The sequence below is a fragment of the Rhamphochromis longiceps genome, linkage group LG22 (genome assembly GCF_057381845.1).
Source record: "Rhamphochromis longiceps isolate RC_006_pf linkage group LG22, R_longiceps_female_GT1.1, whole genome shotgun sequence".
NCBI lineage: Eukaryota > Metazoa > Chordata > Actinopteri > Cichliformes > Cichlidae > Rhamphochromis > Rhamphochromis longiceps.
The window spans coordinates 26545643-26564646 of record NC_140577.1 but is presented as its reverse complement, the minus strand read 5'-3'; the positions used below and the strand labels follow the sequence as shown (position 1 = coordinate 26564646).

The 19004-nt window shown below is 40.6% G+C and overlaps 1 protein-coding gene across 3 annotated transcripts in view; it reads right to left on the bottom strand.

Moving 5' to 3' along the window:
• LOC146644220 (receptor-type tyrosine-protein phosphatase U-like) overlaps window positions 1-19004 on the bottom strand; it is a 258409-nt gene that overhangs the window by 58104 nt on the left and 181301 nt on the right. For all 3 annotated transcript variants that reach the window (XM_085397138.1, XM_085397139.1, XM_085397140.1), the window contains exons 10-12: window positions 10317-10518; window positions 5910-6012; window positions 3259-3538 (exon numbers count right to left, since the gene is read on the bottom strand). In XM_085397138.1, coding sequence (XP_085253264.1) covers window positions 3259-3538; window positions 5910-6012; window positions 10317-10518 — 585 coding nt within the window. The remainder of the gene's footprint in view (window positions 1-3258; window positions 3539-5909; window positions 6013-10316; window positions 10519-19004) is intronic.

Sequence of the window (19004 nt, the reverse complement as noted above, 5' to 3'; positions counted from 1 at the left end):
ATTCTATTCCACTCCATTCTATTCTATTCTGAGATCTCAGCATGCTGATGTTTTCATGTTTCAAGTCACAGATATTTTGGCAGTAATCAAGATTTTTCTAAAGTGGCTCCTACAAAAATAACAGACGGGGAAAAAACACTTGGAAAAGTGTGTTTGTTTCCTGGTTATGTGTTTCGCAATAAACTGGCAACACCAGTCATGCATCTTTCAAGCCCCACTGACAGCATATCTGCCAAAGCAATTACAGTTTCAATTCAATGGCAGCTCATGGTCCACAGTATGCCCCGTACATCTAATTTATCCAGAGTAATTGTCAAAATAATTAGGTTTTTTCCCTCTTTCTCTCAGAGCTGCCCAAACACAGCTACAATTTAGAAAACAGACTTGAGATATATATTTATTTTGCAGGACAAAAAAGAAAAGTGCAAAGATGAATTATAATATTCGGATTTCTAAAAGCTGCTGTGCCAAAAGACGCTTTCGATTGATTTTAGAGACAGAATCATCTCAAATGCCAGGTCACAATGAGAGAAGCTAACTGTTGACATCAGTGATTTCACTTGGACAGGCAACATCTTGTTTTTCACCAGGACCAGACACTCCTGTGAGGACTGAGATAGCTGGACAAGCGTATAGCTGAGATGGTGGAGACAGGTGGGCATGCATAACAGCCATATGTGCCTAATGATTTAAAGAGCATTTGCTTTCAGTGTTTCTGTGGCTGCTGTCCAGCACTTTCCTTGTTAATGCTTCAGTAATTTTTTCAATAGCTTGAGGAATTTCTTTTCCGATCACTTTAAGTCTGGGGGAGAGTGTTTGACTTTTTTTCCCCACAGAAAATTGACTTTTAAAGAGCTTAAATATGAGGCAATCTGGCAACTGAAAGATTACTAATGACAAGAAAAGGTGCAAACTCTATTCCACAAGTAATTATCTTGTAAAAAAATTCAGCCACTTTGCTCATGTAATGTCTTTAAGTGTTTTAGGTAGAAAAAGGTTTGCCTTTCCATTTTCAATGAGAAATAATGTAAGATTAACAAGTCTAAAAATAGGGGCTAATTTAGGCTTTCTAAAAAGCAGATCATACAGTAATGTGCCAAATTCTTGAGTCACCCCTCTTTATATTCTGCTTCCAAACTTTATTTACATTTTTAAAGTACTTTTGAGCAATAGTTTTCTAGTCTTTCTGAATATCTTTCAAATTTTTCCTTTCAACACTGTCTGCTTTTCATTCAGTTTTAGTCCAATCCTTGCTTTATGCACTATATTTCCAAAAGTATTTGTTCATCTGCCTGCACACACATATAAACTTGAGTGCATTCAATTCTTAATCCATTGGGTTTAATGTGATCATGGCCCACCTTTTGCAGCTATATCAGCTTCAACTCTTCTGGAAAGGCTTTCCACAAGGTTTAAGAGCATGATTATGGGAATTTTTTGACCTCTCTTTCGGAGAAATATTTGTGATATTGGACAAGAAGGCCTGTCTTGCAGTCTCCGCTCTAATTTGTCCCAAAAGTGTTCTTTTAGGTTGAGGTCAGGACTCAAGGCCAGTCAAGTTCTTCCACACTGGAGTCGCTCATCCATGTCTTTATGGACCTTGCTTTGTGGACTGGTCATTGCACGAGGAAGCGGCCATTCCCAAACTTCTCCCACTAAGCCAGGAGCTTAAAATTGTCTAAATATCTTCTTATCTAGAATTATCAAGAGTTCTTTTAAGGCAGAGGCCAACTTCTCAAAAAGCAACTGCACACCATAAGCCCCCTCCTCCAGAAAACTTCAGACTTGGCACAATGCTGTGAGACAAGTACTGTTTGCCTGACAACAGCCAAACCCAGACTCATCCATCAGATTGCCAGATAGAGATGCATAGACAAGAACATCTCCACTTCTCTAGAGTCCAGTTTCGGTGTGCTTTACACTAGTGCTTTACATTGCACTTGGTGATGTAAGGCTTGGATGCAGCTCTCTACGTTGCTCTCACTGTTCTTATGCTAATCTGAAGGCCACGTGAGGTTTGGAAGTCTATAGCGACTGACCTCTGCAGAAGGTTGGCAACTACTCACTATGTTCCTCAGCATCCTCTGACCCTGCTGTGAGTTGATGTTGTTCTTAATCACTTGCTCTTTGTTACAATACCAATAACAGTTGACGGCGGAATATTCAATGGGCTGCCACACGTTCTTGCTCCCAAAGCATAATATTTTACGGTAGGTGATAAATCGTCAACATATTACGCTTCCAGGCACCCAACACGTCCCTAAATGACGAGATTGGAAAAACGAGGAAACGTGAGAACCGTTTGGAATTAATCTACACATGTTCATTCATTTTACTTTAATTGCTTTGGAAAACACTATTTTACGTTGTTAAAGAGCTGGTTACGGTTAGGGATAGGGACATGGTTAGGGTTCGGGCTGGAATACATGGCTGGAACTATGGCTGGGCCACATTATACCGTTCACGGTAATACCGGTATAATGTTGGGCAACGATAAGAAAATGAAATATCGCGATAGAATATGGGTAAAACGCGCATGCGCAGTGCTTTTGTTTTCATACGCACATGGCGGAAAAACCACGGCAGCGACGGAGAATGAGAAGGGCGAGAGCGGATCGTTGAAGGAAACAGATGAACCAGAATTGGTTTGTAAAAATGCTGCAACTTCAGTGGTGTGGCACTGGTTTAGCTTTCGTCCGTCAGATACACAACAAAGCACTATTTTTGGTACAGCATGCTAGCGGGCCGTCATTATTACCGTGTTTGTTGGAATTATATCGTCAGTTATATCGTTATCGCAAATTTTCAAATGCATATCGTGATAAATATTTTTGGTCATATCGCCCTGCTCTAGCTGGAACATGTATTACCGCGGGACCGTCATTCTACTAGATTTCACCCATAACCCGGCACGCAGCATAAAAACGCGAAAGGTCACCTTTCGCGTTTCTCAGGAATGCCGTGGGACATGACAAATCGTTGGGATGTTACGCATTGGGAGTGAGAACAGGCTGGAATCTTTGGTAGCGAGGAAATTTCATGGCTTATTGCGCAGGTGGCTATCACTGTACCATGCTGGAATTGACAGAGCTCCTGAAAGCAACAAATTCTTTCACAAATATTTGTAGATGGAGTCTACATGTAGCCATGGAAGGGATTAAAACACCTGAATTCAATGATTTGGATAGGTGAGTGAATATTTTTTGCAAAATAGTGTCCGAGTAGCAGAGGAAAAAAAGACATTGTAATGGTTCTTACCCCTCTGAAGTTGCTGGTGGCCTGGAAGTAGATGAGGTAGTTCTTGGTTGGGTCCAAAGGACTGTTCCAGTAGCCATTGTAGGTGTGATTATCACCCACTGTGAAAGGCGTGGCCTCCGGCAGACTGCTGGGAGCCAGCTCAGCTGTGTAGTAATGTGGAGCCCCTTTGGCCTGAGCCTCGTTGTGGGAATTTGGAGTAGGGAAACAGTCCACGGTACCCAGCTCCCTCCTCTTCACATGACGGGACCCATCCTCTTCCACCACCACTACCTGGTAGGCACTGGGACAGGACAATGTGGACCTTAGTGCCCCAAAAACCTATCATTTAAATATCATTCTAATAGTATATAATATCGCTGTCAATAGTCATAATGCCAGGAACATACCATTCAGATCACACTGTGTTTGTTGCCCTTGTCCTTAAATTGTAGCATCATCATCATATATCCAGTCGGAAAAGTAATATTACTCCAGAGTTTTCGATACATAAAATGGATTAACTTTGGAATGATCTGGCTGAGGAGATTCAGGCCCACAGAGCCAGTGACCTTTAAATTCCTTCTTAAAACAAGTTTTTATAAATTGACTTTTACCTGATATTACTTCATGTTATGTTTCCTTTTGAAATCCTGTAATGTGTGGCCATTGTTTTCAGTTGTCTTGTTTAATATTTCTGGTTTCTTTGTTAATTATTTCATTGGCATTGTTTACTTTTTGTAATTTACCTCCAATAAATTGTTGCTTTTAACTCATTAATGTTGAACTTCATATACACACAGATTTGACTATGCCATCTACAGTGTTCATTATTTATTTTTTTAAATTAAACAGTTTGGACTACAGTGTTCATTTGAAGATTTCACCCAACTGAAACCCAAATTCATAAATTATATCAAAATACAAGAAAAACTCGCTATTATTGAATTTCAGCTATTTTTTATTATAATTGATCTTTATTGGATATGTATATTTATTGAATAACACCACTTCTAATTATGTGATGTTTTGTTTTAACAATTTTCATCAATGTTTTTTTATGTTTTTCATCCGCGCTCTGCCAGTTAACTCTTTCCAAATCAGCCTACCAGGTGAAAGTAAAGAAAGTACAAGCAGTAATTATATGCAAAAGTAGCATGATTAGTCATCCAGAGAACTCATGCTAAACTTTAAAAAGACTGCATGGTAAGTAGGTATCATATGCAGGTCTGTAAGGCTGCTCCAAACGCAAGTGTTTATTTAGAGTAAAAGGATTACTTTAGTTGCTGTTGCTTTAGCTAACAGGTGCTAACTAGATCCTTTGAGTAGCTCATAAGCTAGTGAAAGCGCATGAGCATGTGACTCCCCAACCCTGGTTCCAAAAAAGTCTGACTACTGTGTAAAGTATGGCTGTAGCTCAGGCGGTAGAGCAGGTCATCTACTGATTGGAAGGTTGGTGGTTCGATTCTTGGTTTCCCTCAATGCCAAATATTCTTGGGCAAGATATTAACCCCAAATTGCTCTCCGATGCATCCATCGGGGTGTGAATGCTACTTAAAAAGCACTTAGAACAATGTGCGAATGGGTGAATGCACAAGTTGTGTAAAGTGCTTTCAGTGATCAGAAGAGTAGAAAAGCGCTATATAAGAACAAGTCCATTTACTCCAGACAGGAAAATGAATGAATTTTGGCTGATAGCCGCCCCTCCCTGAGCCTGTTTCTGCCAGAGGTTCTTCCTGTTAAAAGGGAGTTTTTCCTTCCCACTGTCACCAAGGTGCTTACTCATAGGGGCTCATATGATTGTTGGGGTTTTCTCTGTATGTATTATTGTAGGGTCTACCTTACAATATAAAGCACATTGAGGTGACTGTTGTTGTGATTTGGCGCTATATAAATACAATTGAATTGAAAGATATGTCCCAAATTGTATATCAGCAGTCACCATTTACCAAACTGTGTTTGTTTGATTATTAATTTCAGTTATGAAAAAATGTTTTTACTACTCATGGCCACAATGAAGAAGCAATATTGTCACGACATTCTCTTGCTTGGCTTTAACAGAACCTCACCATGTGATGAATATTTTTCTATTGCACTGTTATATCTCTCCCAGAGACATGCACTCCATGAAGGATTGGATGCGCTTTTCTAGTTGAAAGCCTGGTGCTTCAATTTTTTCTCAAAACCTGAGAAAACCTCAGGTTTTGAGAAAAAATTGAAATTGGACAAGGGCCTATTATGGTGACACAATGTCTAACAGTCAGCATACGATAGGTTGACATGGTGCGTCATTCTAAAGCTGTGTGAAATGGTGAATTAGGCTTCAGGACGGAATAACGGCCCATTTTTTATTCCCTTTTTCCTGTTGCTACTGCCAACACATCATAACGTTCCGATGTCCTTGACCACTGGGCAAACATTAATGAGGAAACCTAATATTAATGGCTTGCATTTAATTTTGAACGCTTTGTGAACTTTGCAAAATCATCATGTTTCTGTGAAGACCCACTTTCTGGGACTTCATGCATTTTACTTGAAATGGTGTCTACTATGCTTCAAGACTAAAGAACAAATTTCTAGTGCTTCACAGAGCTCGCTTTTACTGCAGCTATAAATATCAGAGCCTGGAAGAGCACCAAATGAATGTCGGTGTAGGAGTGAAGCATGCATTGTACCTGACAGGAGCCCCTCTCCCCAGGGCTGGGCGCAGCAGCACGGTGATGGTGCTCTCCGACTCACTCAGTGGAGAAGGGATGTCTTCATAGTCAAACACCGGAGCTGAGGGCAGAAAGAAAAGTGGGAAAAAAATGTGTCAAAAAAGGGCTAACATGTGTAGAAAAAGAGCAGGATGATTTTCTGTACTCTTTTTGCAAAGATGAAATATACTTTGCTTAGATTTGGGAGCTTCAACAGACACGTGGCTCCACTGCTCGATATTTTAGTAATGTTTTCTCCTCTACATTAAAAGATAAGAGTGTACCATCTTGTCCCCAGCGTACTAGTGTGTGCAGGCCTCCCACACAGTGCCATTGACTGATGATGACTAGTAACAGCAGCCAACTACAGAGAAAACAAGAGGCTCTTATAATATAATTAGGACAGATCTCAATGCTGCACAACCTCAGCAAAGCTCTGGGGACAAAGGGGTTGAGTGTTCCCATCTCTGTTTACTACAGGGAGTGAATTAATTGGAGTACGTAGTGAAGCAAATGGTTATCCTGGTACAACAGATAAGCCAAAACAAAAAGGTTTCTGTAATGGAAGTGGAAAATGTTTCTGCTGAGGCAAGGCATTAATGCCCCTCGTAAAAACCTGCTTGTGTAACCTGTCATCCGAAAAAACACACACTCATGCTTGCACGCAAACATCTGAGGTCTGCATTATATGCAGTCGTGCTCAGGAGTGTTTGAGCCAGTGTGTGTTAGGTGGTTAAAGCCAATGAATAATGAAAAAACTAACGAGTACAGCATTACACTTGCATGTGTGGTACTAAACTGGAACAGGAGCTGGCTGCCCAGAGCTCGTGACAGCGCAGCCAGGTGGGAGCATGTGATACTATAGATTTAATTGTACACTCTGACATCTGCAAGCCCACATAAGCCACTTTCTAAACCGAATGGAACAGGTACAGATAATAGAGATGGATGCTGTATTACATACAGTGTGGGGGTCAAAGAATTCTCCTGGAATATAAAAAGCACCAAGATCCAGCAGAACCAAAAGGTATTTTTATTAAGACAATAACGTTTACAATCCACCAATCTCCCTGTTCGGCATCAGAAAACACTAGACTAAAATCAAAATGTTCAATATATTCTGCGTGCCTAGGGATAAAGTTATGTCATTGTCTGCTTTAGGAGACAGTAATAATAAATAGACATGAAACAAGCACACTTGAATCAGAGGAGAAATGAAAAGGAAAAGAAGCAACAACTTTAAAAAGAGAAACTGCTGTAAACCATTAAACCATAAAAGAACTAATTAATAAGCATTTTTTTATATTTTACTTGAATGCACTGATTCTATTACTTTAATGTATAATATTTAATGTTTTTAATGTAAAGGAGTTACATTCAAAATTTGAATGCATGTCTTTTATCCTGTCTTTCTTCTCTCACCCCAACCGGTCGCAGCAGATGGCCCCGCCCCTCCCTGAGCCTGGTTCTGCCGGAGGTTTCTTCCTGTTAAAAGGGAGTTTTTCCTTCCCACTGTCGCCAAAGTGCTTGCTCATAGGGGGTCATATGATTGTTGGGTTTTTCTCTGTATCTATGAAGCGCCTTAAGGCAACTTTTGTTGTGATTTGGCGCTATATAAATAAAATTGAATTGAATTGAATTGAAAGTGCACTGCAATAGCTCAAGGTTGGATCTAGAGTGACTTTTTCACAAATACGGGACACCTATACCGCACTAGACAATCCAAAAGTCATTCAGTCTTCCTGAAAATGTGCGCCTTTAACCCCAAAATTAAACAGTAATGTGTCCCCTCAAAAGCAGGTTTTCGACTCTGCATTAGGCTGTTCAGAACAACCATAAACATGTTTGACTTTCCCAAATTCTGAAGTTAACAAGAAGCACTCAGAGAGCGCAACCCTCCGCAAGGCAACTCACTCTCTGGGCAGTAGTGACTTTAAAGGAATAGTGTTGTATTTTGTATAGTTTCATTTTATTTTCTTTGTTCTTTTTAAGAAAATACTTTAAGGAGTTTGTAGTGGAGTAAAAAGTACAAAAAGCAGGCTTTTTAACTTAATTTTGAGTGTATATGGATACATTCGTGTTCTCTTGACAGTACTGTTTTTTAAAGATATGACATATTTTGGGGTCAACTTGCAACAAAGTCATGTAAAAGTGAAATGTTACATTTATATTTGATATTTGGATGCAAACTAAGAGAGGTGCAGTAAATATAATGGCACGTCTCGCCATTATTTATAATTTCCTTGTGGTTTATCAAGCAGGACACGTTTGGGTAGGATTTGGTAGGATTTAGAATGCACATAATGTAAGTGCAACAAACTGGAAAAGGACTGCAATGGACTATAGTATGCAGAAAAATTCAGTACAACAGCGAATGTCACAATTTCCACTTTTTGCAAAGACTGTTTCATAAAATTCGTTGCTATACTCCTTCGCTGAACAATCCAAACTCTTATGCTTTGCTCTGTTTTCAGTGTAATGTTAAGACACAGTCAAGGAAATTAATCTTTTGTAACTTACATTTGTTTGTTTGAAATAAGTTATGAAACACAAATGTAACAAAAAGTGCAGAAACAAATTCAAGAAGAAACACTCAGAATGCAAACCTGTGCCAAGGCCGCTCGCTGTCTTTTACATGCTGGCAGCTAACGAGGCACATCGTTCTCTTTGTTTTGACAATACTTTCTTTTAGATACAACGTATTTTGGGGTCAACTTGAAAGGAAGGCAGATGTGAAATATTAAATTGACATCAGAGGTCAAATGTGACAAACTATAATGTCATACTTAGAATCCTCCTATACCGTTATCATTTCCTAAATGTTGACAATTCTAAGCAGTTTTAAAGATAAAAGACATTTAATAAAATGTTGACCTTATTTGATCTTGAAGGAGAGGTCAGAGGTAAATGAGACATATTTTAAATCTGTATGCAGTATTGTATTTTGACTATACACACCACACTTGTAAGAATCATAGTTAGTTAAGTTATGAGGTTTTTTGCCAGTTTTTGACCAATAAATCATTAAGTTGACCTTGAAGACCTCGGTGCATGCAAGCCACATTTTAATGAATTGTTAACATGACCCCACTCTACACCCCTACAAAGTTTTATCAGAATTCTTTCAAAAACTTTGAATGACACACGTGCAAACACTGCCAAAAACATATTCTCCTTGGCAGAGGTGGAAAAATGTGGCAAAAATAAGGGTGACAAAAAAATAGAAGTTAAAGCACTTTCTAATAACCTAAACAATATGTCCAGTTCAGACTTTGTATGCTGCCAGGACCTGCGGGGGTGCAGTGTTCCATCTCTGGACAAAGATCCTGCATAGATCAGTTTGTTCTGGAACATTTCTAACCATCCTGTTGTTGGACCATGATCTGTCGTGAGGTCCCATCGCTGACCGCTGCAGCCCTCAAGCTGTTTCAGAAATACTACCTAATTATCTGACTTGCTACCTAGACCTTGAAATACACACAAAAAGTCAACATCATTAGCTAAACAGTCTTGTTTAGTTCTAGATTTGGCACACAGTTAATTGTTTTTAGGAGCTCAATATGTAATTTGACAGAAGAAAATGTCTTTTTGTTTTGCTGTTCGGATTAACATAATCAGATCATTTTAACAAGAAGAAGCCTGAAACATTATTAAAGCCTGCATCAGGAGATTTTATACAGATACATCTCCAGAAAGAAGGAAAACGCAATAACTGCAGACCTTTTGAGGAAGCTTTATTTCCTTTAACTGCTTTTGTGTGGATTCCTGAATGAATCTAAATCATCCACACACTCCATTTACCCCCCACTTGCTGTATGAGGGAGACACAACAATAGCAAGTGATGTTTCATCAGAGTAAACACCATTAGTGAAAATGGCCTGCAGACACCAATCAGGGGGGGAGTGTTTCACAATCCCCACAGACAGAACAGAATCTTGAGATCCATAGCGGTAACCTCTTCCCTGACAAACACCGCTTCTCTAATTTCTGAACAGCTGCGTGTCCTTTGAATGGAAAACGCAGGCCGCGGTGATGTGAACAAAGCTGTTTTCACCCAAACCATTCAAGCTGAACATTTGTACTTGGCTATAATTTGCGCTGCTGTTATTCTATCAAACTAAGCCAGTGTGCATCTGAAAGGTGTACAGAATGAAAATAATTTGTACAGTTTAAAATTAAATGTGCAATTCAACCAAAGCTCTTCAAAGGGAGGGAATTACATATCATGACATAGTCTCCTATCATTAAAAAAAAACATGTTTTTTTTTCTTTAGACTTGTCCTGTTACAGCCACTGAAAATCTGAATTTATCATTAAATACCAGTCAAGAGAAAATCTCTTACGCACATGTAGACACACATACAGCAGTCAGTGCAAAGACTCACCAGAAATGTTGGTGGTGATCTCAGTGAGTGCAGTCTGGCCAAAGCCCTTGGCAGTTCTGGCCCGGACAGACACCAGGTAGGTGGTTCCAGGATGGAGGCCGGAGAACATGTGGTAGGTCTCATTTCTCAGCTTGGACACTGTACGGCGAGGACCTGGCACATTAATACCTGGATCTGATGACTCAATACTCTGGTAACTGATCTGAAAATAGAGTAAATGAAGATACTGTATTAAAATGGTCCAAACCTTATCTAATCTAATCCAGACCTGTGCAAGTCTGTTCTTGCTTTTCTACCAGAAAGGTTCAGGCTCTTTTTGATCTTTTTAACAGGATATGATGTTCTTTTCATGCTTTATCCCCCTTGTGACCCTGAACTGGATAAGCAATTAAGAGAAGGGATAATAATGTAAGCATATTAATATACCACTATGACAACTCATAGCAATTAAGACGGAGCATGTAAGCCTGGGGGAAAATGGTGTGATCGATCCACTATCAAGTAATTTCACCTAAAAATAGAAGTGATGACAAATAAAGCTTAGTTGATCACAAAACCCACTAAGCTTGTCATTTTGTGGTTTCAGAATCAGAATCAGAATACTTTATTGATCCCTGGGGGAAATTATTTTTTGTTACAGTGCTCCATTTTAAACCAACATTAAGACAAGACAGACAATACGCTAACTAAGAATAGTACAATATATACATATATATACATACATACATACATAAGTCACTTATAAATAAATATTTGGAAAAGAAACATGTGTAGTTGTAGCAGCAAACAGTGTGTTAAGTGGATGCGTTGTACAGGGAGATGGCCACAGGCAGGAATGATTTCCTGTGTCGTTCAGTGGTGCTTTTCGGTAATCTCAGTCTCTCACTGAACGAGCTCCTGTGACTGACCAACATGTCATGGAGTGGGTGGGAGGTGTTATCCAACATTGTGTTTATCTTGGACAGCATCCGCCTCTCCGACACCACCTTGAGGGAGTCCAGCTCCATCCCCACAACATTGCTGGCCTTACGGATCAGTTTATTAAGTCTGTTGGCATCTGCGACCCTCAGCCTGCTCCCCCAGCATGCAACAGCATAGAGGATCGCACTGGCCACCACAGACTCATAGAAAATCCTCAGCGAAATTCCATCAGTGAATCGCAAACTATGAAACTTCTTAGATACACTAATATGCAAAAGTCTTGAGACACCCCTCATTTTGTTATATGAGACTTTTTCGTCTTGATGCATTCTCAATCATCCAGGTAAGTAAATCTCCAAAAGTTGATTCTGTTCATCTGGACGTAGCGTTTTGTGGGAGAAACGTTTCGTCACTCATCCAAGTGACTTCTTCAGTCTCAGCTGACTGCAGGTTTCCCCAATCTTATAAACAGTACATTTGCATAATGACTGAAACCAGCCCACTGAAGGAACAATGGGCTGGGAGGTCAGTTCATTAATCTTAATTATGCAAATTCTCATGACCACTGATCAACAACCACTGATCAAAGACCACTGATCAATGGCCACGAGTACCATTCACAGAGAGTTGGGGAATGGCTGCAATCACAGCATTGTAAGATGGCGAAAGATGTACCCTTAGGCCCCTTCCTCGATTCAGAGATGGTCTTTCCCTTTTCACGTAAATGGCCTCCTTTACTCTGCGCTCAAACCAGCGTTCCTCCCTGTCCAGGATGTGTACATCCTCATCCTTGAAAGAGTGTCCACTGGCCTGTAGGTGTAAATAGACTGCAGAGTCCTGGCCTGACGAGGTAGCTCTTCTGTGTTGTGCCATCCGCTTCACCAGAGGTTGTTTGGTTTCCCCGATGTATAAATCCTGGCAATCCTCCTGGCACTTAACAGCGTACACTATGTTACTCTGTTTGTGTCGGGGACCCAATCCTTGGGGTGGACCAATTTTTGGCGCAGCGTGTTTTGGGGTTTAAAAGCCACAGAGACCCGGTGTTTAGAAAAAATGCGTCTCAACTGCTCCGATACTCCTGACACATACGGGATCACTACAGGTTTTCGCTTAGGCAGCAGTTGTCCTTCTCTGCTGGATTGGCTGGAGCTTTCTTTTGGCGCCATCCCAGCTTTGACAAACGTCCAGCTGGGATAACCACTCCCCCATTACTGATGGAAATCGCACAGTCTAAGAAGGCCAACTTGCCATTTTTCATATCCTCCCTGGTGAACGTGATGTGTTGGTCCACCGAGTTAATGTGATCCGTAAAATGTGGAACGTCCTGAGACCTGATTTTCACCCAGGTGACATCCACATATCTGAACCAATGGCTTGGTGGTGTTCCAGGGTAGGACAGCAAAGCCCTCTTTTCTACTTCTTCCATGTACAAATTGGCCACGATGGGTGAAACTGGGGAGCCCATGGCACACCCATGTTTCTGCCTGTAGAACTGACCCTTGTATGAGAAGTAGGTGGAATGAAGACACAGTTCCAAAAGCAAACACACTTGGTCGATGCTGAAAGTGGTCCTGTTGTTGAGGTTGGTGTCATCCTGTAATCTCTTACGCACTACCTCCAACGCTTGGGATGCAAGTGAAGAGAGATGTAACGTCATATGAGACCATGGTTTCATCTGCTTCCATAATGACGTCTCTCACCTTCTCAACAAAATCCAAAGTGTTCTGGACGTGGTGTTCAGAGCTGCCTACCTGGTAGAGGATTGAAGCCAAAAACTCGGAGATGTTATAGGTGACGGAATTGATCATGCAGACAATCGGTCTTAAAGGTGCACCCTGTTTATGTATCTTCAGTAAACCATACAGACTTTGTGTAGACTCCCCTGAGTACAGCCTGTGGTATGAGGTCCGGTCAATAGCCTTGTCTTGGTCTAACTGCTTCAGACCAGACAATCTATCACCCTCTTCCTGTAACCACCTCCTGGGTCTCCTTTCAGGGGCTCATAAGCATTTTCATCCCTGAGTAGTGACAAAACCAGCCTTCAGTGGGTTGGTTTCGGTCATTATGCAAATCTACTGTTTAGAATATTGGAGAACCTGCAGTCAGCAGAGACTGAAGAAGTCACTTGGATGAGTGATGTAGCGTTTCTCCCACAAAATGCTACATCCAGATGAACAGAATCAACTTTTGGAGATGAGACTTTTTCATTTTTTTCAAGTGGTCTTGAGAAACTTTTTTCCAGGCCTTTAGAAAGTCTTTCTCAGAGGAAAGACTTCAGAGGAATGTTCTTTTAAAAAAAAAATTGTTCAGCCTCTTAATATCGACCTACGAATCATTTAAGCATTAAAAATGCACCTAATTCAAAGGATGAACTAGTACAGTCAATACAGACAACTTAGAAAAGAACCACTTTTACATTTTGACACATTTTGTTACAAATCCTTTCCCACAAAAACACATAATTTGTTCCAATTTCTTTAGAGACATCTATGAAAAATGCCAAAGATAACACAGTGTGACAGGCATACAATAGTATTTTTGTCCCAATAAGATGATTCCCAAAGAGCTGTTAGCCAAACTCCAGTGTGCCCTTAAAAAAACTGAGGAAACAGAACAAGTGGAGGACAAAAGAAGAAGGGGCTGTACCTACAGCAGGCAAACGTGAAAGCCATGACCTTAAGAAGAAGGAACAAAACAGCAAAGACCCAACACAGGACCTGATGCATGTATCTGTTCGCTGTCAGGCTGTGCGTGATTATACAAAACACAGATTTTCAAGCTCAAAAACCTTTTTTTGCTGGGCCCCCCTTTGTTTTACAAGAAAAATGTTCGCGCACTAACACATCTTCCAACCACACACCCATATTTTGCTCCATTGCCGTTTATTTCACACCTCAAACATTTAGTAAACAAGTAAGTAAATACAAGTAATCTGCAATAAATTACAGGTAGTAAGAAAATAAACTACTAACTTTTTTACACTACCTGCACACCTACAGGGGTATTTTTGAAAACGCAGCTGTTTCATCCACATGTAAACGGCATTTGCAATCACCGAAAACGGAGATTTTTTAAAACTCCTTTTTTGTGTTTATGTGTGGGCGAGGAATACAGAGTTCGTCACACGTCAAAGGTATGTGCCTATTTTTATGTCACGCTGTGCGCCACGTTATTGTTTATGTGAGATGAATTGTAGAATGGCAGATATTCAGATTAGCAGTATTTTGTCTCTATCTTCAGGTTTTACACGCTTATATACACACACACTTACTGTCCCTCTATTTAGAAAGGCAGAGGCGTCACGGTGTGATTATTTTACGTGGTTTTTTTTTCCTGTGTAATAATATTCAACATTGCTATCAATACATTTTTCAAAAAATGCCTCTCTGTGGAAATTGGTTTAAAAACATAAACAGCTGTGGGATACTGTTTGTCCGGGATTTGAACCGGGGGAACAAATCGTGGCAGGATCAGCCTGATGTTATTTGTATCCCACTGTAACTTTACTGTATAAAGAGCTAACATCTCCAAAATGTCAGGAGTAGTTAGTCATTACAAGAAGTGTTTGTGAACTAAAAAGAATGTGGGATACTGTTTGTCTGTGATTTGGAGAGCCCAGCGCTGCTCCCGACGCAGGGAAGTCCAATTCTGTAGGGGAGACCTACCTCGGCACTTGTGCAGGTGAAGCCAAAGGGAAGATATGCTTCACCATATTTTCTAGTCTTTGGCTTAGAATGAAGTTGGTTTGGAAACATATTCAGCGATGCTTCATCTCCTGCTTTGCGTTTGTGTGGGATCCCTGTAAAAAAAACCTGTCCATTATGCTGGCAGTGTCTAAGCTTGTTTTTTTGCTTTTTTTCCCCTTTTCATACCGCGCCCCCCTGCAATGGGGGAGCGGCCCCACACTTTGGGAAGGTCTGCATGTATGTTTGCACATGTTTCAATAAACTGCTCTATTGCCCATTTTCCTAGCAACATGCAAAGAAATGTGGAGTGGCAGAAGAATTAACTACTAAGTACTGTAATTCCCATGATATTTGAAAACTCTGATGTGCCAGAGAAACACTCGAGAAATAAGAAGCGTTATAAGTTAGCTAGTTAAAGTTAGTTTTAAGCCTCTAGGGAGCATGAATATCTAATGTCTGGAACACAGGAAAGATTTATAGACCCACATACTGTTGGATGCAAAATTAAAAATGAATGTGACACGTAACAGCTTTGCAGTTATGACATTTACATAACATTTTTACATAACAGTTGGATTTTTAGCTGCTGTTAAGCAAGTGTTCATATAAGGGAAAAGCGGTGTGGCAGTGATAACATTCCTAGGTCAGACCAGATCAGACCGTATAAGCTCATACAGCTTGTCTGATATTCTTTACAGAATCCTTAGCTTGTTACTCACACGGGTAAAAGATTAAATTTAGATGGCATTTTATTTGAAATCCTTCTCACAGAAATGCCTCTCAATTAATCTTAAGGCTACAGCAAAAAGATGTCGACTCACGGTGCAGGTCTAATAAATCTTGTGCTAAAGTTAGCCACAGATAATCAGGTAGACTTAGTGTCATATCTACGTTCTATAGCACTCGCAGGCTGATTTTACACAGCATTCAGGATTAGGGTAAAAACCAGAGAAAAATAACACATACTAAAGATGACAAGTATGAATTAAAAGCAGTATGAGGTTGTTTCCTTGTTGCTGTTTGATGAATGTGTGTAAGTCTGTAAATCAAGAGACATAAAACTGAGGAACTCAGGTTGGCTGTAAAAGAGCCTCTTCCTTCTACCTGACAGTATCTTGACACTGAAATGTTAACACTTTACCTCGGGGCAGTTGGCAGTACAACCCAAAGCTCTAGTGATGCGTCGGTCACGAACGAAATGGCTCTTAGAGCCAGATCTTTGACGTTAACGCAGTGTTGGAAACTCCTCAGTAAGGAAAATCGCTATTGGCTGTCCTAAAAGTCGCTAGAAGTCGCTAAATGATGTCATTGCCTAATTTGCATAATTGGTCATGCTAATATAATTGTAACCTACGTTGTTGGGGAGAGAAATAACATTGTGGAAGAGACATAAAGTGAGTAAAAAACGTCCTAAATGCAGTTAGAGTTTATTTAGAACTACAAATAAAATTTATTTTAGCAGTTATTGTTTTTTTTAATGTCACAATTCCAACCCTGCTCCTTTACCTGGGCTTGGACCAGCAAAAGTGACCCGAAATAGGCACTCTGGTGGAGTTACTTTGTGTGTGAGAGTGTGTGTTTATAAGTAGTTTTGTGATCCACAAAACAGCATAACAGTAAAAGAAGAACTGACTGCGTTACAGTCAGTGCGGGAGCAGCGGCTTTGCTCATGCGCGATTCATTTGCAGTTGTGACGCATAGGTGTGAACATCTGCTGCCCTGATAGCAGCTGGGGGAGGACTATCCTCCACCCGTGAGCGCTTTGGAACGGGCGAGGTACCCACGGCAGCACCCGCTGCTTGTTGAGAGTAAAAGCGATACCTGCTTTCACGTCAAAAAGTCGTCATAAATAAGTCTCCCATAACACCAGAAAAAGTCGCCGGATTTGTCGCTAGTCGTTTTTTTAGAAAAAAAAGGTCGCTAAGGGGGTCTGAAAACTCGCTAAATATAGCGACAAAGTCGCTAAGTTGGCAACACTGCGTGAACGGCGCGAGCCAGCTCCTTATCGCGAGCCGTTTTTTTAAAAAAAACTTCAATGAGTATTATAGTCTCTTTTCATGCTGTCTGTACGGACTGTATCTGTGGTTCTGAATTGCGGTTAAAATCAGAAAATTAGCAACAGTGCCCTCATAATAGGAAACATCTTATTGAACTAAATGTGTTTTTCTGAATTACATGTTTTTGCTAAAGCCATGCTTACGTGTTTATAGGAATTTTAATGCAACCAAGACTTTGTGGATATATAAGCAGTCGGAGCTAGAAAAAAGATATACAATTTCTTTTGGGAGAAATACCGTATTTCCCGGACTACAAAGCGCACCTGAATATTAGCCGCACAAGCTAAAATCAGGGGAAAATCCTGTTTTGTACATACATTAGCCGCACCTGACTAAAAGCCGCAGGTGTTTCAATGTTGACTTATCATATGTAAGAGAATATGCACAAAGGGAATTGTCAGGAAAGAGATGGCTGTTTGGAGACACACCCCTTTTATTAATATTTTGAAAAACAAGTTATGGGTACATATTTGCACAACTTTTTAGGTATATGTACAAGTAGCGGTAATTACAAGTACGAAACATGTACTGTGCTTCATAAATGAGTAACAAATGTAGTACATAACAATAACCTACAGCACACCAGAAAAATAGATTCGGACTACCTTTTAGGCTCAGGTGCAGCGACACGGCTTCAACAAGAAGAAAAGTCAGTCATTCACCACCATCTTTCTCTTCTTCCTGCGCACTAAAACCACCAAAGTCCTCTTCTCCAGTGTCGGAAACGAACAGGCTCAGGGTGGCTTCGTCATCCACTCTCAGCTTCTTTCCTTCGTTGTCACTTACAAAACCAAACAAATCCTCGTTGTCAGTGTCGGAGTCGAACACCCTCAGAAGGGCCGTGGCGGTGTCCTCCTCTCCATCATGCAGCAGTCCAGCCCTTCGAAATCCGTTGGTGATCGTGGATGTTTTCACACTTTTCCACGCTGTCAGAATCCACCGGTGGAGTTGAGCACAACTTGCTTTTCGCAAGTTTATTGCCGCACATCATCCACGACTCCCGCTGAATGTGTAGCGCTACTTTGAAGTTTGTTTTTCGCGCTACTTGTATGGCACTATGTTGCCTGGCGGATGGACATGTGACCAACATACCACTCTTGAACCCCGATACTGTGTGTCTGATCACATGCCCTTCCGCCAGGCAACGTAGTGCCGTACAACAGCGGAACAAACAAAACAAATCGTCTTACGATATGACGAAAATCATGGATAATCCATAGAAAAGCCGCACCTGACTAAAAGCCGCAGGGTTCAAAGATTGTGCAAAAAGTAGCGGCTTATAGCCCGACAATTACGGTAAATCAACTACTTTAGACCTCTCTACATTGAATTATACTGGTTATTAATCGCTGGCTCTCTTCCACAGCATGCCTTTCATCCCGTCTTCCTTCTCTCTCCATAACCGGTCGCGGCAGATGGCCCCGCCCCTCCCTGAGCCTGGTTCTTCTGGAGGTTTCTTCCTGTTAAAAGGGAGTTTTCCCTTCCCACTGTTGCCAAAGTGCTTACTGATAGGGGGTCATATGATTGTTGGATGTTGTTGTAGGGTCTACCTTACAATATAAAGCGCCTTGAGGTGACTGTTGTTGTGATTTGGCGCTGTATAAATGAAACTGAATTGAACCAAATCCCTCTCAAGTAAGCTCAAAAACAGTTAACATACTAGTCTCTGTGTGCATAAAGCAAGAATGAGAGAAGGCAAAGTTAAAATTAAAAACAAAACAAAAAAATACTTTTATTGATGAAAGAAAAAAGAAGTTCAATTTGCATGGATGCAAAAAGCAAATTACAGGCTTGAGGCAGTTCCATACAAAGTCACTGAATATAACCGATGACTTTTACATCACCGGATGGTATAAATGGACATTTCTGGAGGAATTTCTGCTTATTCTGTTGCTTTACGATAGTGCTTCAAAGATACAGAGATAAGAGAAATAATAAGAGTGACTGGGTGGAAATAACAGATGTGCTTCGTTTGAATGGCTAAAGTCTGCACAGATGGTGCACTGGCTGTTTGGGGAAAATTC